This window comes from Sturnira hondurensis, unplaced genomic scaffold, assembly GCF_014824575.4.
Source record: "Sturnira hondurensis isolate 20B ecotype Veracruz unplaced genomic scaffold, ASM1482457v3 Scaffold0018493, whole genome shotgun sequence".
Taxonomy (NCBI): Eukaryota; Metazoa; Chordata; class Mammalia; order Chiroptera; family Phyllostomidae; genus Sturnira; species Sturnira hondurensis.
The window spans coordinates 649,790-671,981 of NW_028091124.1; the positions used below are offsets into that span (position 1 = coordinate 649,790).

Below are 22,192 nucleotides of genomic sequence, written 5' to 3' on the forward strand. Positions count from 1 at the left end.
CCAGGAACCCGGCCAGACACGTCCCCCCACTTTGCAGCTTCATCCATCGCCACGATGAGGCCTTCTCCACAGAGCCCCTGAAGAACACAGGGCGGGGCCCCCCGCTCGGCTTCTACCACGTCCAGAATGTACGTCCTCAGAGCCTGGCTCCGTGTGGCCTCCCGGAACTGCTCACCTGTCTCTCCACAGCTCCTTCTCCCTCTTCTGGGCGCCAGCGGGTGCTGGACGCGGCCCGGGCATGAGGACACAGGGCCTCCGGCACCAGGCGGGCGCCGCCTGGGTGGAAGACTCGGGTGGGGGCAGTACGTCCAGCGAGCCCCCCCGAAGGGAGCCTCAAGCACCCTGGACGTCCAGTGTCAGGAGTGGTTGTGGTCTGGGCGAGGCAGCCTGCGTGGTGAGGGAAGAGGTGGCCACGGGGTGCCAGTCGTGGTCGGGGAGAGTCAGGAGGGCTCCAGGCTGAGGAGCATCTGAGCCAGGAGTCAGGAGAGAGTTGGGGAGCGGGGTCCCCCAGCAGTGGGGGCTGCTCCTGGTGGCGAGGACCTGTTGGCCGGGCCGGGGAGTTTGACCTGAGCTGCCCGGTCTCTGGGTTTGTGGTCTGATCTCTGGTGGCGTGGCAGACCGGCCGTCCCGCCCGCCCCATGACAGGGAGCACACGGTGGCTGCTGAGCTGGGAACAAGGCAGGCCCGGAGGGTACACACTTGGCTCCTCCCCTCCCCAGGTCCAGAGGGGAGGAGCCGGGAGTCAAGGTGTCTCAAGGCTGAGGGGGAGCGCTGTCCCAGTCCAGTCCTCGAGGCAGGCCCATGCTGTCTCTGCCCCGAGTCCTCACAGGGTCTCCCCGCTGCGCTTGCCTCCTCAGTGCTCCGATGTCCCTTTGCACAAGGACCCCAGTCCCTGGTCGTAATGGGTGAGGGCCACACTGACACCCTCATTCTGACTCGATGACCTCTGTAAAGACCTTGTTTCTAAATGCAGGTGCTGGGTGGGGGTGGGGGCACAGTTCAACCCCTAACTCTCGGTGAGTGGGGAGCCCAGTGGTTAGACCAGACCCCAGAGGCAGCCTGGTCACCTCATCAGGTTCTGTGTTGTGAAAGGGCAGCGGTGCCCTGTGGCCCAGTCCCATCTGTCCTGGGAACAGAGGCAAAGGCTGCCCATTTGGTGCTCTGTCCCTTGGGTGGGTGACAGAGGACAGGCGGAGCTGGCGGGGTCTGGGCAACGAGCACCGTCCGTACCGTGGGCAGAGGACCAGCACCACCCCCTAGCCACCCCCACTTGCCCACCAGATCGCGGTGGAGGTGACCCGGTCCTTCATCGAGTACGTGAAGAGCCAGCCCGTCGTGTTCGAGGTCTTCGGCCACTACCAGCAGCGCCCGTTCCCACCACTCTGCAAGGACGTGCTCAGGTCCCCGCCTGCCTCCGGGTTGTAGGGCTTGTGGGCCAGTCTGGGCCTGGGGGGGGGGGGGGCGGGCAGGCTCCCGGCTCTGGCCCAGGCCCCCACAGATGCCAGCTGCCTCACGCCAGTGCCGCTTCCTCCACAGCCCCCTAAGGCCCTCACGGCGCCACTTCCCACGGGTCATGCCGCTGTCCAAGCCAGGTAGGCTGGGCTTCGGGGTGCCAGCCTTGGGTGTCAGGGAGGGCCTTTGGTGCCCCGGCTCCAGGGCCACTCTGCACCTGCCCAACCTCCAGAGGTCCCCCTGGAGTAAGGGCTCCATCCTGGGCACAAGGTACAGGCAGAGAAGGACGCCTCCCAAGGGTGTCATTTACTTTCTGCGGGTGCAGACCGGCCAGCCGATGTCAGGCGATGCCTGCCCTGTGCCCTCGGGGTCCCTAGAGCAGACGACAGAAGTGTGGGGGACCAGAGAGGAAGTCAGGGAGGGGCTGGGGCCATCTGAGCCTGTTTGTCAGGCCCTGGGGGCAAGACTGGCCCATGTTGGAACACCGTGCTCGACCAGGTGCCACAGGCCGTGGCCCAAGCGTGGTGGAGCAAGGGGTCCCAGCAGGCTGTGGGCCTCTGGGCAAGCGTGCTGCTGGTTCCGTGGGCTCTCCAGCCACCACCCTCTCATCCAGGGTGTGTGGCTACACGCTCCTCCCCTGGGCACAGAGAAGCAGGTGCCCACACCTGATCCCGAGCCAGTCACACTGGGGCCTGCCTGCGCCCGGAACGAACGTGTCCTGGGGCGTGGGGTGGGGGCTGCTGGTGTGTTTCCTTGGAGTGAGGTGCCCTCGCTGCCCCCAACCCCCCACCCTCCTGGAGCGAGCCCTCGACACACGGTGGGGTCTGGTCTCCTATCAGCCTGTGCTTCTCTCCTGACACCCCCAGTGCCGGCCACCAAGCTCAGCACACTGACTCGATCCTGCCCCGGGCCACGCCACTGCAAGTATGACCTGCTGGTCCACTTCGAGATCTGCGAGCTGGAGGCCGACGGCGAGTGCGTCCCCCTGCCCAGTGTGCCTGGCGGGGGGCTGGGGGGGCCCAGGGGCTGGGGTGGGGGGAGGAGAGGGCTGGGGGCTGGCCGAGGTGGCCCAAGGTGAGCTCCTGTCCCTGCCGACTCTGGTCTCCATGGACCAGCCATCCCATCTTTAGCAGCAGGAGTCGCTGCCTTTGTCCCTGATTCACTCCTTCCGCTCGTGGGGCCTGTGGCGGCAGGAGGGGGTCCGACCCCGACCTCACACTCCCCCTCCCTCTCTCTCCAGTTACATCCCTGCAGTGGTGGACCACCGAGGCGGCATGCCATGCGTGGGGACCTTCCTCCTCCACCAGGTGCGAGATCCTCCCTGCCCCAGCCTGCCTCCTGCCCCTCCCCCGCCCCACTGGCCCCAGGCTCCCTGACCGCCTGACTGCATCCTCTGTCCTGGCTCCCGGCAGGGCATCCAGCGACGGATAACTGTGACGCTGCTGCACGAGACGGGCAGCCACATCCGCTGGAAGGAAGTGCGCGAGCTGGTGGTGGGTGAGTGAGGGGCAGGTTGGCCGTGGGGGCCGGGGCCAGGTCAGTGGGAAGAACACGGACGGAATCCCTCCCGAGCTCTGCCCGTGCTCTGCCTCGCCTGCTGTGTGATGGCAGCCAAGTCACCCGATCTCTCTGGGCCTCGGCCCCTCCCCTGCAAAGAAGAGCCCGGGCAGCAGGATTGCTTCAAACAGGGCCACACGCTGGGCGGCTCGGACACCGGAGATTCTGCCTCCCGCAGCTCTGGAGGCAGCAGTCTGAGCCCCAGGGGGCGGCTGGTGGCCACGTTCCCTCCCCTCCTTGCCTCCTGTAGCTCCTGGGGGCCCGCGGGCACTCCAAGGTGCTCACAGACACATCACGGCGATCCTTCGTCTTCCCGCGGCCTCTTCCTGTAGGACAGTCAGATCAGACTAGGGCTCCAGTCCCGGATCGCCACAGAAGCTCTTTTCCTCGGGAGGTCGCCGACAGAAATGTCGGGTGTCAGGGCTGCCACACGTATTTCAGTCCGGGCAGGGCTTCTCCCATGACATCACACTGTGAACTTGGTCTCCTGGAGACATTTCCTTCGCTTCCGGTGAAGGAGGGCTCTTCCCAGTGTCCACTCAAGGGCACGGACACGCTGCCCGCTTCCACATGCCATCAGCAGAAGGCCACCACCCTGTCCCCGAACTCCTGGGCGTGGCTGCGGCTGCATCCCTGGGGCGTGCGGAGGGCTCTGCGGGGGCAGCAGCAGGGACCTGACTGTCCTGAAGAAGCAGAGGGGTCCATGTCACTGTCCCTGCCAGAGCTGAAGTGATGGGTGGGGCCCCAGGCAGGCCCTGACTCAGGGGCTCTGGCACCTTCTGCCAACATGTCACCACCCGGTGCAGGCAGCAGCCAGGGGCTCTGTGGGGACGGCCCCTTGCAGGAGCCTTGGGTGGCACCCGGAGTGTTTCTTGGCTTTGTTTGTTTCTTAAAGTAGGATGAGGAGAGGGAACATTTTCTCCTTCTCATCCTGCCAACATTTCCTTTTCCAGCAGGTAGGTGGGCCAGTGCGTTTTGGGCTGAGCGATTGGAATCCATAGGAGACAGGGAGGAGGGGACACTCAGAGCTTAGTCTGGGGGGAAGGCAGTAGAGCGGCGCCACCCCCCCAGCTGTGCAGCCCCCACACCGGCCTCCCTGTCAGCTGCCGCGTTGCCATTCGCTGGAGGCTCTGGGAGCCCCGGCGGGGCGGGGCCGGTCCCCCAACAGGCCTCAGTTCAGAAGCTGGGCCCAGGCAGAGGCGGTGAGCAGGGGCCCCACCTGCTCTCCTGGAAGTGACCCGGGCCCACTGCCTTTGCCATAGGTCGAATCCGGAACACTCCAGAAACGGACGAGTCCCTGATCGACCCCAACATCTTGTCTCTCAACATCCTCTCCTCCGGGTACATCCACCCAGCCCAGGATGACCGGTGAGTCCCCCAGGCCAGGGCGGTGGGCTCTGTTCCCGAGTCCCCAGAGATGGGTCAGAACCCTGGGTTGGGGAGTGACGTCAGCCTGCAGTGCCCTTGGTGGGCAAGGACGCGTTGGGCCCAGCCTCACAGGCTGGGGTGTCTGGTCCGGAAGCGTCTAGACCTCCCTGGGACTCCCGAGGAACCAGGAGTGGGGGGGCGGGTGGGGGGGAGCTGGGCCTCGCAGTCCCTGGGTGCACACCTGCGCATTTTCCTCCTCCTGCCACCTGGTGGCAGTCACAGGGACGAGCTGGGTCTCGGCTGGGGAGTTTGGTGGGCGGACAAGTGTCCCCAGTCTCCCAACCCTGCTGCTCTCGCCTCTGGAGGGGAACTGGCCAGGGTCCCGGAGTCGGACCAGGGGCATGCAGGGGTGGCAGCCAGCACCCTGGGCCAGCACCCTGGGTGGTGGCGTGCCCACTGGTCACTCCTTGTCACCGGGCCCTTTCCAACTCACAGGAGGCAGTCTCGGTCTCGTAGCCTGGGCAGTCCCAGCATCTGGGGCAGTGAGTGACAGGCTCTGGAGGCCCCGGGGACAAACCAGCCAGGGCAGGAGGGATGTAGGGGGGACGCTGGAGCCAAGGGGGTGGCAGGGGCGCTGGGGGTCATAACTGCCACTGCTGAGTGCACCCTGGTGGTGTCAGTGGGCTCGGCCGTGGGGGGGGAGCAGGGTGCTCCAGGCCCAGACCAGCCTGACCCTCGGCGCTCGAGTTGCGGGTGTCTCCCAGTGGCTGGGGCTGCGTGTGTGTTCGGGGTTCGGGGCTCACATCCCAGGAGAGCCAGTGTCTGTAAGGACAAGGGTCACAGGGGAGTCGCCTCCCATTCTTCTTACTCAGGCCCAGACATTCTGAGAGGGGCCTTGAAGGGACCATCCCTTGGGAGGGCGGCTTAGTGGGTGTGGGGCAGAGACCCCAACAGAGGCAGAGGAGGCTTTGGTTCCAGCCCTGCCCTGGAACCTTCCGGAAGGAACTCACCCTGCAGTCCTGTCCAGACGGGGTAGAATCTTGGGGGGTGTCCTCACGTGGATGTGGAGCCATGCCAGGCGGGCTGGGGCCACACCTGGAGTCACAGGAAGGGGAGGCCAACACGGGTGGGCCTGTCGCCGTGAGGACGAACCCAGGGACCTGGCAGCGAAGGCTCAGCGCCCATCCACACAGGGGGCACCTGCAGGGATTTGGGCCACCTGGCCTGGGCCCTGGACCAGGAACTCCCGGGAAGGCACGGGCCCCTGGGAGGGGTCTGTGTGCCACGCCGAGTGACACTTTGGGCCTGGGGGACACCCTCAGCTTTCCCCTGGCTGCTGGCAACTCCTAGATCCTCTGGGCAGGAAGCGAGTGGGGGGCAAAGGGAAGGGGTAGACACACTGGCTGCTGCGGCCTCAGCCCTCGGTTTAGAAGGCTGCGGCTTCTGACTGGACCTCCAGCCCCCCTGCCCCTGGAGGCGCCTGGACCCATCACTGGTGGGCGTTGGCCCTGCCCCCTGGGGGCTGTAGGAGTGAGGCGGCCGCAGGGAAGGTGCAGACCATCGACACACAGGCCCCGTGCTTGGTTTGGCCCACCTGGTGCAGGCCCATCTCCCGCCTGCCCTGGAAAAGCCTGGGGATCCTCCTCAGTGGGTGACCCCAGGCAGGGGCCGCTGTGAGGCCCGGCTGAGGGGTGGCTGGCCAGGCCAGCAGGCCCCGCCTCAGGCCCTTCCTCTTCCTTGATCCTGGCTGACCTGCTCAAAGCCCCTTCCTGGACCCGCAGCTCTGAGGGCGAACAGGAGGCCCTGCTCCCTCCTCAGACGTTGAGACTCGGCCACCCCCAGCCTGGCTCGGGCCTCGGGCTGGCCACGCGCTTCGCCACAGCCTCGCTTCCCTGCTCGCTCAAGGCCCCGCGCTTTGCAGCCTCCCAGCTCGGAGGGGGCCTGCCGGCTTCTCTCTGCGTGGCCACCGCTCACTCCTCCGCTGCCACTGCTGCCGCCCCGCCCCCACTGCCCCAGCGCCACACTAACCTGTGCCCGTTTGTGTTTTGCAGGCAGTTTCTTGATTCGGACATGCCTAGGTATCATTTGTGCCCTCGGTTTCCTTTCAGCCTCCCCCCGCCCCCGCCCTGAGACCCCATCTCTGCTCTCTGGATTCCTCTACACTGGGCATCTCTCCCTCCCACTTCCTCATTGCCTTCCGTTCATTTCCTTGGAACGCCTTCTTGATTTATTTGTTGCTTCTTTGCCTCCCTGGCTGAGTCCCTCGGGCTCCATTCTTGATTTTGCTGCTTTGGTAGTCTGGCTGTCCCGCCCTAGACACTGGCTGGCTCCCCCTCCCCCACCGTAGCCTCCTCCGCCCTGTGCCGCCCACACCTCCGACCGGAGGGCAGCAGGCGCCCCGCATGCAGGCTGGCCGGCCAGGCCCCTGGAAAAGTGGCCGAGGAAAGAGGAAGGGAGGGAGGGGCAGACAGGAGCCACCCTGCGGACCTCACCTCTGCCCCACCCTGCCCTCTGGGTGTGAGCCCCTCCCCCGCTGTGGCCCCCTCACGCCCTTCAGGAAGGAGGTGGGGGTGAAGCAGTCAGGCTCCTGACTCACTTGGGTGGTCCCGGGTCCAAACGCCCTGGAGACACAGATTCCCGGGCTGGGGACCTCGACTCCCTGCTGAACCCAGTCGAGGCCCCTGGGGGCAGACAGCCTCAGTCACCAGCCCAGACTGTGTCCCCGAGACTCCAGTCTGTTGTGAGTGAAAGGTCAAGCCCGTCACCTTCTGAGTCCCTGTGGATGTGGCCAGAGCTCCGTGCAGTGGTCCCGGGGAGGTCCCCTGTGGTCAGCCATCTTCAGGGAGGACATGGGCTGCAGGTCTGTCTCCAGTGCAAATGTTCGGGGGGAGGCAGGCGCAAAAGGACCACCTGAGGCTGTGTCCTCCTCAGGCCTGGCTGTGACGGGTCTGGCCAGATGGTTACTGTGAAGGGTCCCTGCTGGGACGTCCCCGAGGGTGTGTACACACATGCACCTGTTCAGTGTCAAAGGCTGGAACACCAGCCTGGTGAGGCAGAACCCTGCGGTGGTGGTGGCTGCAAAGGAGGGGGTGCAGCCCTGCAGGGCCTGGAGTGGGGGCCCACCTCTCCCAGGAAGTGGGGAGAGCTTGCTGGGGAAGGCAGTCCGCTGGCCGGTCCCGGAGTAGGCCCAGAAGGCCAAGACGCTGCACCTGCCGGGCTGTCTCCCTGTCCTCAGAAGGTCAGGGTCCCCAGGGTCAGGCTCGAGCCTCTGTCTCAGGCTACACGATTCTGGGGGTGAGTGGATGGTGGGAGTGGTGGGGGGTCTCATTCCAGACGTCTTCTGTGGGGGCCGGGGGCCACACCGACTGGGCTGAGGCCGCTGGGCTGTGACCTTGGCTGGCTGTGTGAGTGTGGACAAGTGGCAGAACCTTCCAGAACCTTGTTCTCCTCACTGCTCATGGTGGGGATAGCATCAGCCCCTGCCTGAGGCAGTGAGATTAGACAGAGTGACACAGAAAGGCTCTCACTTGGGGACAAGGGGACTTGCACTCTGAGCCCTGGGGTTGTCGGTGGGTGGCCAGTGAGTATTTCATGAAAAATACTCCTTGTTCATTTAAAAGGCATTGCCTCTGGGCAAAAGCTTGTTTTTATAGGAATGGCTCCATTTTGCCTGAGGGGCTGCACTAGGCTGCCAGGGGTCTCTCTTACACAGGGGCAGAGCCCCCTGGGCAGGGCCCAGGAGGGGGGCTGGGGAGGGGGCTCCGTCACACTGGGTTCAAGCCCCCCACCCTGTCCCATCAGCTCACCGGGGCCCGTGCTGCTGACCAGAGCAGAAGGGTCTGCAGGAGAAGAGCCTGGGCACCCATGGTGCCCCCCACCCCCATCCCACCAGGTTCGGGGTCTGATTTCCCCAAACCAGGGCCCTGTCTGGTGCTGCTCCAGCCTCCCCAGGACGGACCTGGACGTGGGGTCTTGCTGAGGCCCCATTCCTGGTGGGTGGGGAGAGGATCCCGCAGGTCTGGGACGGAGCCTGGGCTCTGAATGTCTAACCAGCTCCCACATGGCTGCAGGCGTTGCTGGCCCAGGGGCCCTGCGTCTGGGCGGCACGTTCTCCTGACAGCTCTCTTCGGGGGGGGAGGGGGCGAGTGCCAAGTGGGGCAGAGCGAGGGGTGCGGTGGGGAGGGCCCCCTGCCGGGGAGGCCTGCTGCCCGGGAAGGCTGAGACGACCCGTGCCATTCATGGGGGTCCTGGTGTGGCCTCCTCAGCCTTCCAGCTGCACCCTCAGCTGCTCTGGGTCTTTGTTCCTGCCTCATGACTGGAGGGCACCCATCCAAGGCCCCCATGCCGAGCCCGGCAAGCCTGGGGCATCCTGCGTGGCTGCCGTTCTGTCACTCACCCCACCCTGCGCATACCCACCTCCATCTGCTCTCCCTGGGGTCTGCAGAGTCCTCAGGGGCCTGAGCTCCAGGTCTGGCTCCTGGGTTCTGGGAAGCCGTGACTGGCTGTAGGTCGAGGGCTCGTCCTCGGGAAGTGGCATGGGGCTGGGGGCTGTGCCAGGTTGGAGCCAGTCCTTCTTGGCACCAGGGGGATGCACAGTAAAAGGCTCAGGAGGCCCCCCCACCTACCCCACTCCATCCCACATGTGAGACCCACTGTTGTCAGGGTTGGCGAGACATTCTAGGTCACCAGTGTCCGACCAGGACAAAGCTGCATCTTAGCCCAACTGGGGGCCTTGGAGGGGCCTGGTGTGCAGATGGGCCTGCCTCTTGAGCCCCAGGCCCAGGGTCCAGCTGGGCACACATCCTGGCCCCCAAGGCGGAGCCTCACCCAGCGCCCTGGGGGGACAAGAGGCCATGGTGGTGGTGGTGGTGGTGGTGGTGGTGGTGGTGGTGCTAACCTGGGCTTCTGGGGCCCCAAGCCAACCTGCAGGGTGTCTCTGTGAGGCAGGAAGAGATGTCTCCTGACAGGCTGGGGGCGGGGTGGGGGAGGCTGGGATGTGGCATTTGGAGCTGGGTGGTATGGGGACGTCTGCTCCAAGCTGGGCTGCATGGGGCCTCTGGCTCTGACGCCACAGAGCCTAGGTGTTGGGGGCCCCTGGGGCGGACAGCACCTCTCTAGGTCTTGGTCACAGCCCCTTGGAACAGACCCAAGACACCCCTGCAGACACTGTGGGTGGGGCTCGGAGTGGCAAGTCCGCCGTGGCCGGGAGCTTGTGCGGGGGGTGACGGTGCAGTCCTGACACGTGGTCTCTTCTGTGTGTGTGCGTGTGTCCTGCCTGCCTGCCTTTAGCGTCTCATTTGGAAGTGACACTAGGTACAGCCCGAATCTCTCTTCTGCACCTGCTTCTGCTTTCCAAGTTCCTTTCTCCTCCGACACCCCTGTGCTCTTTGTCTGTCCTTCCCCTGCTGACCTCGTGTCCCTTCTTCTGGACCTTTGTCCTCGATGATGTACGTCTGACAGTGGCCCCACCCCATGTCACTGCTTCACCCGTGCCCCTGGGCTGTGCCACCGAGAGACGGGCTCCCTGGACACCCTCTGCACTCCTGGGCCGGGCCGTGCAGGGCCTGTGCCACCGCCCTGCTGCTGTGTGGGTGTGCGCCTCAGCTGGGTCTCTGTGAGGATGCTGGGAAGGAAAGCAGGCGAGGCAGGCGGCTGGCAGCGCTGCCACAGCGGGGACTGTGGCCCATTCCCCACAGACCACGTGCAGGCAAAGCTCAGGGGCTTGGCCGTCCATGGCCTGAGCGGCCCCCAGCTCAGGCTCTGCTCATTACCCTCCCTGGTTGGCCACGGCGGCAGGAAGAGAGACCCTGCCTGCTCCGCCTGAGGGCACAGCCTGGCCACAGTGGGCGGGGGTGGAGCGGTCTGCCATCCGCCGCCTGGCTTCCACTCCCAGCATCCTCCCCAGGGGCCTGTCCCCCCCAAGGCGAGTCAGTGACAGAGGAGACGGGCCTCGGAGGGTTTTGCAAACCCGGGCGGGCTCTTTAGGGTCCAAGGAGAGCCCGTGGTGCCTCCTCACTCAGACGAGGCTTCCTTCCTGTCCCCGTGCCCCCGCTGTCCTCTCTCCTTCCTTCTCTCCTCTCCACCCTCCCTGCCCCTCAATGTGAGGGCTGTGGGTTACCGCATGCCACCATCCATCCATGGTGGAGGTGACAGCTGGACTCACCCTGCCGGTGGCATTTCTGTCCCCTCCTCCCAGTCCTGAGTAAGGAAGGGCCCATCCTTCCTGGACACTGCCACCTGGGCCTCCAGGCCTGTGGCCCCAGTGGTGCTCCCGGCAGGTTGCCCACACGTCTCTGTCCGTCTGTCCTTCTGCATGTCCCCATCCCACCTGAGAGTGGCTTTCGAGGCATTATCTCACCTTCACTCTGCTCCCTCCCAGGACCTTCTACCAGTTTGAGGCTGCGTGGGACAGCTCCATGCACAACTCTCTCCTGCTGAACCGCGTCACCCCGTACCGAGAGAAGATCTACATGACCCTCTCTGCTTATATCGAGGCAAGACCGCTCTGCCTGGGTGCCACCAACACCCTGACCCCCAAGCTCAAGCCCGAGGTTTTTGCCCGGGGCAGGAGGGCGAAGTGAGCCCTGCACAAGCCCACGCAGCCCCGCTGCCTTCCCAAGTCCTTGTCACATCCTATACACTGAAGGCAGTGCTCAGCCCACCCCCTTTGCTGACTTCACCATGTGGGGTCGTCCTCAGCACTGCCAGGTGGCTGCAGCCCCACCAGACATTGCATCTGTGTTCCAGGCAGTGGAAAAACACAAGCCTCCCCCCAACCCCAGGGTCTTGAGGCACAGAAGCAGGCTGGAAGCATGGGTGTTTCTAGGAGGCACAGTAGCCGGGAATCTAATCTGGAAGTTTGGGTTCGATGATGGGGTTGAGGGCAAGGCCTCCCCTCGGAGCCTGGTTACTTGACCTGTGACGTGGGGCTCTGCCCAGACAAGTGCCTGGTGCCCTCAGCTTTGTCAGCAGCTACAGCTGAGCTTCAGGAAAACATATGTGGGCACTTCTTATAAACACCTTGTGCGGCATGTCACCAATTTCACGCTGAGGCAGCTGAGGCCTGTGTCCAGCCCCCTTGGGGTCCCCACACAGAAACCAGGCCCTCGGTGGCCCTGGGAGACAGGGCTGCTGTCTCCATCCCCGGGGTCTCCAATGGGAGTAGAGACTTCCTGCCACCTGGGTCTGGGGCCACAGCAGGCCGGGAAGGCCTGGGCTGTGGTGGGGGCCAGCAAGGGGGTCCCTGTGCCTAAGCCCTGCCCCGCCCCGGGCCCCACAGATGGAGAACTGCGCCCAGCCAGCCGTGATCACCAAGGACTTCTGCATGGTCTTCTATTCCCGAGACGCCAAGCTGCCCGCCTCGCGCTCCATCCGCAACCTGTTCGGCAGCGGGAGCCTACGGGCCTCTGAGAGGTGGGCTTCGGGTGGGCGGGATAGGTGGGGTGTCCCGGTCACCAGGGCTGACCAGCTTGCTCAGGGGGCACTGGGGCACAGACCGGCCTGCGTGAGAGCCCAGCTTGGCCGCCCTGGCTGGGCCCCTGCTCTTGGCCCTTCTCACTCACCCGATGGTGGGGATGTTGGGAAGCCAGACTGCCCCCCCCCCCCCCAGCGCCAGCCAACCTTCCTCCCTGGGGGCCATGGGATCTGCCATCAGGGAGAAAGAGGCTGGGTAAATGTGGGGGCCAGGCTGGGTGGGGGCTCTGGGTGGAGGCTGATGGTGCCCGAGGGCCAGACGCCACAGGCCAGGACCAGCTGTGCCCCCACACTCCCTCCTGCTCTGGGCTGTGGGTTCCGTGTCTGGGCAACTGTGTGTGTAGTGGGAGGAGGGAGTGTGGGGTCAGGACTCAGTGGCCTTGGGCTGGCTGTGAGGAGGGTCCGTGAGGGGTGGTGGGCTGCCCTTGGAGGGAGCAGTTGTTCCAGAGGAGAGGGGGTCAGGGGTGGGACCGGTCCTTGGGGGACTGCAGTGTGGGGACCTGATACTCGGCCGCCCCGTGAGGACGGGCTGGGCCTGATGACGGTGCTGCTCCCACAGCAACCGAGTGACGGGCGTGTATGAGCTCAGCCTGTGCCACGTGGCTGACGCCGGCAGCCCAGGTAAGTGTCCACCCTGCTCTCTGCAGCAGCTGGAGGTGGGGGCAGGGGTGTGGCATTTTGAGGCACATCACCTGGTGTCTTTGGATCATTTCAGAGGACCTCAACTAAGCTGCCACTTGGGGGTCCCTTCCCTGTGAGGTCCTGGGGATGTTCTAAGGGGCCAGGGACAGTGAGGGGAGAGGCCCAGCAAAGTGGGGGGAGGCAGGCAGAAGGTCACAGCTGTGATCCCCATGGGACGCTATGCCAGATGACTTCTTGTGGGTGAGCCCAGCGTGACTCTGCAGGCCGGGGAGCACCAAGGGCGGGCGGTGGGGTCGGGGGCGTGGTCACGGGTAGGGACGGGGCTGGACTGGCGCCCCCATGCAGGGATGCAGCGGCGGCGCCGGCGGGTACTGGACACGTCCGTGGCCTATGTGCGGGGCGAGGAGAACCTGGCTGGCTGGAGGCCCCGCAGTGACAGCCTCATCCTGGACCACCAGTGGGAGCTGGAGAAGCTGAGCCTCCTGCAGGAAGTGAGTCCGTGCTGGGGTGCTGGGGTCCTGGGGTCCTAGGCCATGGTGGACAGAGCGTGGGACCAGGCAGGCTCACTGTCAACCTGATCGCCGAGGGCTGTCAACTTGCAGAGAGCAGCCAGAAAGACAAGGGGGTGGGCTGGGCCCCTCAGGAAGCTGGTCTCGAAGTGCCCATGTCCACCTGCTCTTGGCCACCAAATACTGGTTGCAAGGCCAGGATGGAGGGAGGGTGCTGTGTTGGCCTCACGGTGCAGGTGGGGGCTGTGTCCTGGCAGCAGCCTGGCCTCAGGTCAGTGGGCTCCCCCAGGGTTTGCCCTGGGGCCCTGGGGCTCAGCGGGCCGCTGGCTGCCACACGCTCCCCGCCCCCTGCCCCACTGCCACCCGGCCCGCTGCTCAAGCACAGCAGGTGAGGCCTCCTGGCTTCCGTGTGCAGGTGGAGAAGACCAGGCACTATCTGCTGCTGCGGGAGAAGCTGGAGACCACCCAGCGGCCTGTCCCTGAGACACTGTCCCCCGCATCCAGCGAGGACTCCGAGTCCCGCAGTTCGTCTGGCGCCTCCTCCCCTCTCTCAGCCGATGGCCGACCGTCGCCCCTGGAGGCACCTGACGAGAGGCAGCGGGAGCTGGCCGTCAAGGTAGGCCCGGGTACCTGGCCTTGTCTGTGTCGGCTCCTGTCAGGGTTGGGAGCCAGGAGGAGGAGGAGGATCTATCTATGGGGTCCCCTTGCTTGCTGCCCCCACTGCGCCCACACTGAAATTTGGGGGTCTTTACAGCATCCTCCCAAGCAGTGGCATGCCCTCTCTTGAATACCTAAACTGACAGAGAGCTCATCACCCCCATCCCAGCCCTTCTTGTGATTGGGAGCCCCCAAGAAGGCTTCCCCAGCTCACCCCATCTTTTTGGAGGCCTGGAGGTGCTGGCCACCTTGACCTGCAATGCCAGGCCCCTCAGCCAGTCACCATGCTGTTGGGGGCCCCACCGTCAGCCGGGCCAGGTCCTGGGAGGCCCCTGACGGGTGTTCACCATTTCCACAGTGCCTGCGGCTCCTTACACACACGTTCAACAGAGAGTACACACACAGCCACGTCTGTGTCAGCGCCAGTGAGAGCAAGGTGGGTGCCCCGACTCACAGCCGCTGCGCCAGCTGCCCGAAGCCCTCGGGCCGCACGCCTTGGAGTCTGGGCTCAGCCACGCCTTCCCCACCCCCACCCGACGTGGTCCTCACTGCTCTTTGGGCCCCATGCATCTGCGAGTCCCTGGCGGGGCCCTGAGGCGCTGGGGGACTGGGAAGGGGGTACCTGTGGTTGGGGTGGCAGCGTCCCAAACGGGAGCCGAAGTGCCAGCCAAGGGGCAGGAATCAGCCCTGGCATGGGAGTCCCCACCCCGAGGACCCAGAGACTGTCTCCTCCCTGTGTCCCCCGCGAAAGACTCTCTCCCCTCCGCAGCTCTCTGAGATGTCTGTCACCCTGTTGCGGGACCCGCCCGTGTCCCCTGTGGGGGCAGCCACGCTCACCCCCTCCTCTACCTGCCCCTCCCTGGTCGAAGGGCGATACGGAGCCGGAGCCGCCGACCTGCGGTGAGTGAGCTCAGGCTCTGGAGCAGCATCTGGTGCCAAGGGCCGATCGCTGACAATGGCTGTGCCGGGGCCCAGGGGGCTGGCGACACAGGACGGATACCCTTGGGCCTGCCCCGCACTCACCCGCAGACCCGTGCGAACATGGTGTCCTAACCTTTCTGGGTCCGTTTCTGCCAAGGCCTACACTTGGTTAGCCCTGAGTCAAAGCAGGAAGGGATCAGAGCATCCCAAAACGAGAAACCTCTTCACGGGCCTCGCTCGTAAAACAGTGAGGACACACGGGGAACAGAGCTTCGGGGCGCGCGGAGCGAGCTGGCCCTGCAAACAAGGACACAGGCAGCTGGGAAGAGGCCATTGCCAAGGCTGCTAATACTGCCCACCTCTGTCTGAGGACACGATTTTAAAATGCCCCCACATTTCTGAATTTTCTCCTTAAAACTTAAAAAACGACATTGAGCCCTGTGGCGTCCATCCTGAGATGGGCCTCCTGGCCCCCGGGTCCTGTCACTTGGGCCTCAGGGTGCCAGGGGCCAGTGGCTCCCTCTGCACAAATGGCCCCTGAGAGCTTCCGGGGTCAACTTCAGCTCGATTTTGGAGATGACGAGTCGCTGAAGCCACCTTTGTGAGGGTGACAGGGGAGGGGCAGAAGGCGCCCCAGGAGAAGGGGGGTTGAACCCCTTGCAGTTGGGACCTTCCCCACTGCGCCCAGCGCAACCCTGGAAACAGGCAGCAGGTGCTGTGGGCAGGTGGCTGGAGGGCCCACAGGGTGCTCTGCTGGGGAGCCCAGGGTGGTCCGGCCCAGTGAAGGCGCTCCAGGCAGGAGCGTGGCAGCTTCACTCTGCCCTCTCCCAGGACCCCCCAGCCCAGCTCCCCACCCGCCAGTCCAGAGCTGGAGCCCCTGCCAGAGACTGATTCCAAGAAGCCCCCCTCGCCTGCCCTGGCTGCGGAAGCAGACAAGGAGCCCCGGCGCCTGCTGGTTCCCGACATCCAGGAGATCCGGGTCAGGTGTGCAGGGCACTGCCCCAAACGGGCTCTGCCGAGGCGTCCCCTGACCTTGGCAGGACATAGGTCAGAGATAGGGCCCAGGCCTGTGATGCAGAGTGGGGCTCTGCAGAAAGACCCTTGTAATGGTGTCTGCAGATGGCCAGTGTGGCCACTGTGCCTCTGTCCGCGGGCCCTGGCAGCCGGGGGGTGGGTTGTGGTCGGGGGCAGGCTGGGGCAGCCTCAGGCTTTTTAAAGTTTCTCCATTTCACAGCCAGGGACTGGGGCTCAGGGACAGGTTGGGGGCTGTGGTCTACCACCTGCTGGGTGAGGGTCCCGCCAGGCCTGGTGCCTCAGGCTCAGCTCTTCCTCTCGGAGGCCCAGGTTCTGACCTGCGCCGGGGGTGACACGGTCGGGAGGGGGCGCCCACTGGTGCCAGGAGGGCTCAAGCGAGCAGATGTCCCGTCCTGCAGCCCCATCGTCTCCAAGAAGGGCTACCTGCACTTCCTGGAGCCGCACACGGCCGGCTGGGCCAAGCGCTTTGTGGTGGTGCGGCGGCCCTACGCCTACATGTACAACAGTGACAAGGACGCTGTGGAGCGGTTCGTGCTCAACCTCTCCGCCGCCCAGGTGGAGTACAGCGAGGACCAGCAGGCCATGCTCAAGGTGCAGCGCGCGGGGCGGGCGGGGCGCGGGGCGGGCGGGGCGGCCCTGGTGGGGGCGGGCCGGCGCATGCTCACCACGCAGTGCCCCTGCAGACGCCCCACACCTTCGCGGTCTGCACGGAGCACCGTGGCATCCTGCTGCAGGCGAGCAGCGACAAGGACATGCACGACTGGCTGTACGCGTTCAACCCCCTCCTGGCCGGGACCATACGGTACGCCGCCTCGGACCTGCGCGGGATCCCTGCCAGCGTGGGGCCCAGGGAGGGCGCAGGCCTGAGAGCACCCCGAGGCCGAGGCCGTTGGTGTGCCCGGCTGGGTGCGACTGTTCCTGCAGGGACTGGGCAGCCCCCCACATCCGTGATTTACAGGGGTCACAGAGACAGGAGACAGAGGTCACGACCCTCGGGAAATGAGGGAACCAGAGGTTCCAGGCCATAGAGCGGCGGGGCGGCTGCGGCTTCCCCTCTGCCGTCGCCCCCTGACCTCTGCCTCCCCCCGAACCCTCTCACAGCTCCAAGCTCTCCAGAAGGAGGGCTGCCCAGATGAGGGTCTGAGCGGAAGACACCCCACCCTCCCGACACCCAGTGGGCCCAGCCTGGCCCTCGCCATCCGTCTGTCTTCGCCCCCAGCGCTCCTCACAACCGGCCAACCAGGCCCCCCTCCCAGGCACGCCGAGCTGGCCTGGGGGCCTGCGCCACTCCACCTCCCCACGGACCTGGCCTGTCCTGCTCCAGCAGAAGCCCCGGTTGTTGTCATTTCTTCTCTGAGATGTGCCCTGGGGGGAGGGGCTGGGAGACACGGAGGGGGCCGGAGGGCCCCAGTCAGGGGGCATCGCTGACATTCTAATATTTTTTTAAGCATAGACAGACTTATAATTAATATACAGTAGTTAGCGACGTGGAGACAGTCCTCTCAGAAATTAACTCTAAGACTGTGTTCTATTTATAAGTATTTATTTCTAACGACCTGTAGGATTCAGAGGAACCCTTCCCGCTTGTTCCCACACGTATCCCCCAAGCCTCTGAGGGACAGACAGGCTGGGCAGCCGCTCGGAAGACCTCAGGGAGGCCGGCGCCTCCGGGGCAGGCCCTGGCCCCGGGGCTTTTGCCTGTGTCCAGGGTCCTGCTGCCTGACGGCCCTGCAGCCCGGAAGGGGGCACCTCACTTCTGGTGGGAGATACAAGCTACATCTCACCTGCACGCAGCCAGCGGGAGACGGGGGAGGCCGGTGGGGGGGCTGCCCTGGGAGGCCCAGGAGAGGGGCCACATCCCACAGTGGTGTCCTGTGTCTGGAAGGCATTACAGGGAGTCGGGGGTGATGTCCCAGACAGCGAGGGGCTTGTGATTCAGTGTCTCCAGCTGCTGTGAGAAGTGGGGAGAGCGCAAGGCTGCTCCCGGGGAGAAGGTCTGACTCCTCCTTTGCCCCCAGAGAACAGGGCTCCTGGGAAGGACAGTCAGACACCGAGGGGCAGGTGAGGGTGCCTGGCGCTGGGCGTTCCCTCTGGTAGGAGGCTCTGGCCTTGATCATTCCAGCCTTGGTACAATATCCACTTGGTCCCCTTGGCAGACCCCATGCCTGTGGGTCGCCCAGGCCAGGGGAGGAATCAGCCCAGCGCAGAGTCAGACCGGATGTCCTGCCTAGGTGTTAAACCCATCAGAGAAACCAGGGGGCCTGGAGGGTTTTATGTGACCTGTTCCCACAACCAAAGGCACATTTGGCATCTTTCTAGCTCCAAAACAAAACAAAGCAACACCGTAAAGCTGTCCCCACTGTGGCTGGCCCAGAGCGGTGTCATCCGGCCCCAGGTGCATGCCCAGCCTTGCTGCCCATGGCATTTCTGGCACCTTCCAGCCCCCCGCCCACCCAGCCGGGCACAGCTCACAGACACCTGCCCCCCCACCTGGCTGGGAGGACCCCAGCTCAGCCCCAAGCCCATGGCTCTGAGACCCCGCTCTGTCCCACACTGTCCTGCGTGGTGGTGCTGATATGACACAGGGATGTTCTCTCAGTTCAGGCCTGGAGACCAGACTGTCCCCAGCGTCTCTCCCCTGGGGATGTGAGGTGTTGGCTCCCATCGGAGCAACAAGGTCGGGGTTTTCCTTGGGAAGGTGGCTCGGTCCGTGGTGCAGCCGTGTCTGCGTTCGCTGGCCTGCATGCGCAGCTGGGAGCTGGCAGTGCCTTTCCGAACTTGCCCTCTGGCGAAGCACAGGGTGGCCCCCGAGGCTCCCGGCTGCCCTCCTGCCCCAGGCCCGTCTCCTCCTGGAGACACCTGTCAGTCCGTCAGGGCCGGGACGATGCCAGGTGAAACGCAGGCTCAGCTGCTGTCCTTGGAGGTCCCAGGTGAGAGTCGCTTCCTGAGCTGGACACAAGCATTTTCCAGAAACAGGCCTGGGCTGCCCTCCACAGATACTCCAGGAGGTGGTGGCTGGGATGAGGACTCATCCTGGCTTTTATGACAGCCCTGTGGCAGGGAGAAGAGGCAGGGGTGGCATGTTGTTCCAAGATGGTCCAGCTCCCGAGAGCCCGGCCCCAACCCCCTCAGGTCAGCCAGCCTGAGGACTTTGCCCCCACGCACAGGTGCCTGAGGCCAGCCAGCCCGCAGAGCACCTGATGTGTGGGCTGAGGGAAGGGGCCCCCTCGAGGGTTCCTGGGAACCACCCCAAGTGCAGGAGCCTCCACAGCCATGGAGGCCCCAGGAGGGTTTTGTTTTGGCCTGGAGCCATCTTGGCCGTGACTCAGAGCCTGGTGTCCCCTCAGCGACCTGCTGTCCTGGGAGGGCCTGGCTGGGGGCCTGCACACCCAGGGCTGACGGGCAGGAAACCCATGCACGGTCAGGAAGCCTGGTCTCCCTGCCTGAACTCCCCACGTGTCATATCAGCTGGGACAAGTCGTTCAGCAAGCTGGGACTCAGTTTCCATATCTGCGAAGTGAGGCTGGTCGGAAACCCCCGAGGTCCTCCCCTTTGGGGAGCAGTGAGCAAAGTCGGGCTGGGCCGAGGCTGCTGCTTCCCCTGAGTGGGGAAGGGAGAGGGTCCAGAAAGTGCCCCCTCTCGGGTGGTTTTGTTTGAGTGCTGGATGCTGCTCCTGCCGCAGCCTCCTTTTGTGTGAGGGACAGCCATCCTCGGCTGCCCTGGGCTCTCTGTCCCGGGTGGGGGTGGGTAGCTCGAGGGAGAGGCCCCAGGGAGTGGACTGTGGCCTCCAGTGGCCTGTCCCGCTTCCGGGGGATGCTGGGATGCTGGGAAGTGGCAAGGCCTCCCACTCTGAGGAATCACTCGTGAGACGGCAGTGTTCCTTTCACCGCCACACGCACTCACACACACAGGCACACACCCAGGTCCTTCAGCCCCCAGGGGGCGGGTGTGAGGAGGCGCGAGGGAGGCAGCCACGCTGCTGCTGCTGCTCCTGACAGCAGGGTGCGGCTTCTTCCCAGGCCTGTCTGCCCTGTGGCTGCCTGTCCCCTGAGGTCCCCTGTGGCTTGCACCTGCGTGGTTGTGTGGCACGCCCCAGCCCCTGCTCCATGACCTCCATCCCGATGTAGCGGCCCCGCTCCCTGACGTCCTGAACCAAGTGTTAGGCTCTAGGCCCTGTGCTGTGTGTGTCCAGCTGAAAATAAACGCGCTCCTTACGAAGCACCCGACTGCCGGCCTGTCCTGTTTGTCCTCGTGCGCGGCGTCTGTCGGTGGAGCTGAGGAGGGTCACCGGCCGGGCGGTCAGCACTGCCAGGGATGGCACCCGCCTCCCCTGGGGTCATGTGGGGGGGTGAGCCTTGGGGTGGGAGGAACAGAGGGTGTTGATGGTGGGAGCCCTGCCCACCTCCCTCCGCACCTGGCTGCGGCCACGTCTTTCAGCAGGTGAGTGGCTGGGCCGTCTGGTCCATCCCTCTGTGAGCCACTGAGTATGGATGCTGGTGGGCACTCCATCCCTGAAGGGGACCCTGTGCAGGCCCCCTCTTAGGTGACAACTTCAAAAAGACCGGGTGGTGTGTGGGAGAACACGCTAGTTGTCCCCAGGGATCGTGGTCTGAGTGTGGCCTGAGAGCTTTTTGGGCGACAGCACAGCTCTGTCCCCTCCTAACGGTGCTGGTGCCATAAATCTACATACACACGTTCTCAATTCCCAGGGCTGTACATGGACCGAAAACGTAGGTCCCCGTCACTTCTGATAACATCTAAAATTAATGTTTTTTTAAAAAGCAATTTAAGGAAAAAAGGGCAATGTTTTCAAAAAGTTTGGAACAGCTATATGAAAAAATAAACCTGAGGTCGTATCCGAGATGGACTCAAAGTAGCTCATAGGTATGAGTGTGACCCAAAGGCCATAAACTTCTGGGAGAAAGACTTCACGACCCTAGAGGCAGAGAAAGGTCTCACAGGAAACAAAGCCCCAGTCCATGAGCGAAAAGAGAAGCAGGAGAGGCCGCCAGCAGAGTGCTCGGACGCCCGACAGGTGCTGCGCAGGGAAGGCCACCGAGGGCACGCGACTGAAGGGGGACCCGTGTCCAGCGTAGGCGGGGAGTCCTCACGACTGGGGGGCCAGACAGAGAGCAACCCCATTTCGAACATAAAATCCGGAGGGAGCGGCGGGGGCTGGGGAGAGGAAAAGAGGCGTGAGAGCCCTCCGACGGATTCCGATCTCCCCAAAGAGGTAAAAGCATTCAGTGACCCCACAGGACCCGTGAAGAATCCAGCAGCCTTGAGTCCCATCCTAACCTGGAGAAAAGGCTGAATAAACAGTCACTGAGTTTTCTGGCACCCAACAGAAAATCAAGGGTGCAGGGCTGGCTGCACCCCCAAACCTGGAGTGACAAGCATGGAGTCACAGCCGAGACCTGCTTCCCGGAGAAGGCATAGCTAGAGCTATATGGCTGGCCGTGGGGGCAGACGCAGGCCAGCTGGCCGCCAGAAACTCCAGAACCCTCACACGGGCACGGGTTTCACCACTAGGAGCACCCCGAGTTCTCACACTGGGGTGCAAAGACCAGTTGCGGGGGAAGAAGAGAAATGGCCACGGCTGTGCCCAGAGCTGCCTCCACCACGAAGCTCTCTGGAGCAGGGACCAGTCAGAAATCCCGGGAACTCCCTGGACTTGGCAAGGAAGTCCCACGCTGATGGCACGCTCAAGGACGGGACCCCGGAGGGGCCCCCTCAGGGGAGGACAAGGCCAGGCTGTCCCCTCTCCGGTCCCAGTCAACTCTGTGCTGGAAACGCGAGGGGCAGCAGGATGTGCGAAGGGAAAGCGGGCGTACGGGTTGGGAAGGAAGAAGGAAGGCTGTTGGCGATGACGAGCTTGCCTGCGAAGCCTTGGCCGGGTGGCTCCGGTGGGTGGAGCATTGACCCACACACCGAAAGGCTGTGGGTTCAATCCCCAGTCAGGGCACACACCTGGGTTGTGGGTTTCCTGCCCAGTCCAGGCGCGTGCTGGAGGCAACCGGTTAATGTTTCTCTCTCACTTGCTTACTTTCTTTTCCTCTCTCTAAAATCAATAAACATATTCTCAGGTGGGAATTTAAAATGATTGTCTATGAAGACAATCCCAAAGAGCTGACAAAAACAAAGACCAAAAAACCCTGGAACTAACAGGGCTTGTAGCGAGGTCCCAGGACACAAAGTTAGTATACAGAAGTCAGTGCTTTCCCACAGCTCAGCAGTAAGCTGTTAAAAACACCATTTTCAGCAGCACCAAAAAGAGAGAGGGAGAGAGACATGAATGATCAAACAACACGCACAGGATCTGCACGTGGAAAGTTACAAAACCCGGAGAAAATGAACCAAAGATGACCTAAACAAATGGAGAGACCCGTGCTCACGGATCGGGAAACTCAGTACTGTGACGATGTGAGCTCTTCCCATTGGACCCATAAACTCAGTGCAGTTCCCTCAAAATCCAGCAAACTAACCCGATGTGGACGCACTGAGTCTGAAGTGTATAGGCAAAGGCAGAGGACCCAGAACAGCCCACACAACACTGATGGAAAACCGAGTCAGACTCA

General features: G+C 64.0%; 1 protein-coding gene across 18 annotated transcripts in view; it reads left to right on the forward strand.

Annotated features, from left to right (window-relative positions):
- The window catches only part of KIF1A (kinesin family member 1A), a 64,075-nt gene extending 44,240 nt beyond the window's left edge, over nucleotides 1-19,835 (forward strand). For 6 of the 18 annotated variants that reach the window (XM_037069156.1, XM_037069162.1, XM_037069163.1 and 3 more), the window contains 18 exons: nucleotides 38-128; nucleotides 1,282-1,400; nucleotides 1,537-1,592; nucleotides 2,319-2,427; nucleotides 2,693-2,759; nucleotides 2,865-2,949; nucleotides 4,272-4,377; nucleotides 10,757-10,871; nucleotides 11,657-11,790; nucleotides 12,410-12,471; nucleotides 12,838-12,983; nucleotides 13,417-13,617; nucleotides 14,017-14,094; nucleotides 14,428-14,558; nucleotides 15,411-15,563; nucleotides 16,013-16,205; nucleotides 16,298-16,416; nucleotides 16,716-19,835. In XM_037069156.1, the coding sequence (XP_036925051.1) occupies nucleotides 38-128; nucleotides 1,282-1,400; nucleotides 1,537-1,592; nucleotides 2,319-2,427; nucleotides 2,693-2,759; nucleotides 2,865-2,949; nucleotides 4,272-4,377; nucleotides 10,757-10,871; nucleotides 11,657-11,790; nucleotides 12,410-12,471; nucleotides 12,838-12,983; nucleotides 13,417-13,617; nucleotides 14,017-14,094; nucleotides 14,428-14,558; nucleotides 15,411-15,563; nucleotides 16,013-16,205; nucleotides 16,298-16,416; nucleotides 16,716-16,758 (2,008 nt within the window). In that variant the 3' untranslated portion in view covers nucleotides 16,759-19,835. Of the gene's footprint in view, nucleotides 1-37; nucleotides 129-1,281; nucleotides 1,401-1,536; nucleotides 1,593-2,318; nucleotides 2,428-2,692; nucleotides 2,760-2,864; nucleotides 2,950-4,271; nucleotides 4,378-6,428; nucleotides 6,456-9,666; nucleotides 9,691-10,756; nucleotides 10,872-11,656; nucleotides 11,791-12,409; nucleotides 12,472-12,837; nucleotides 12,984-13,416; nucleotides 13,618-14,016; nucleotides 14,095-14,427; nucleotides 14,559-15,410; nucleotides 15,564-16,012; nucleotides 16,206-16,297; nucleotides 16,417-16,715 lie in introns of all 18 variants that reach the window. The other 12 variants (XM_037069158.1, XM_037069164.1, XM_037069161.1 and 9 more) reach the window with 3 other exon arrangements.
- Nucleotides 19,836-22,192: the final 2,357 nt, after the last annotated feature.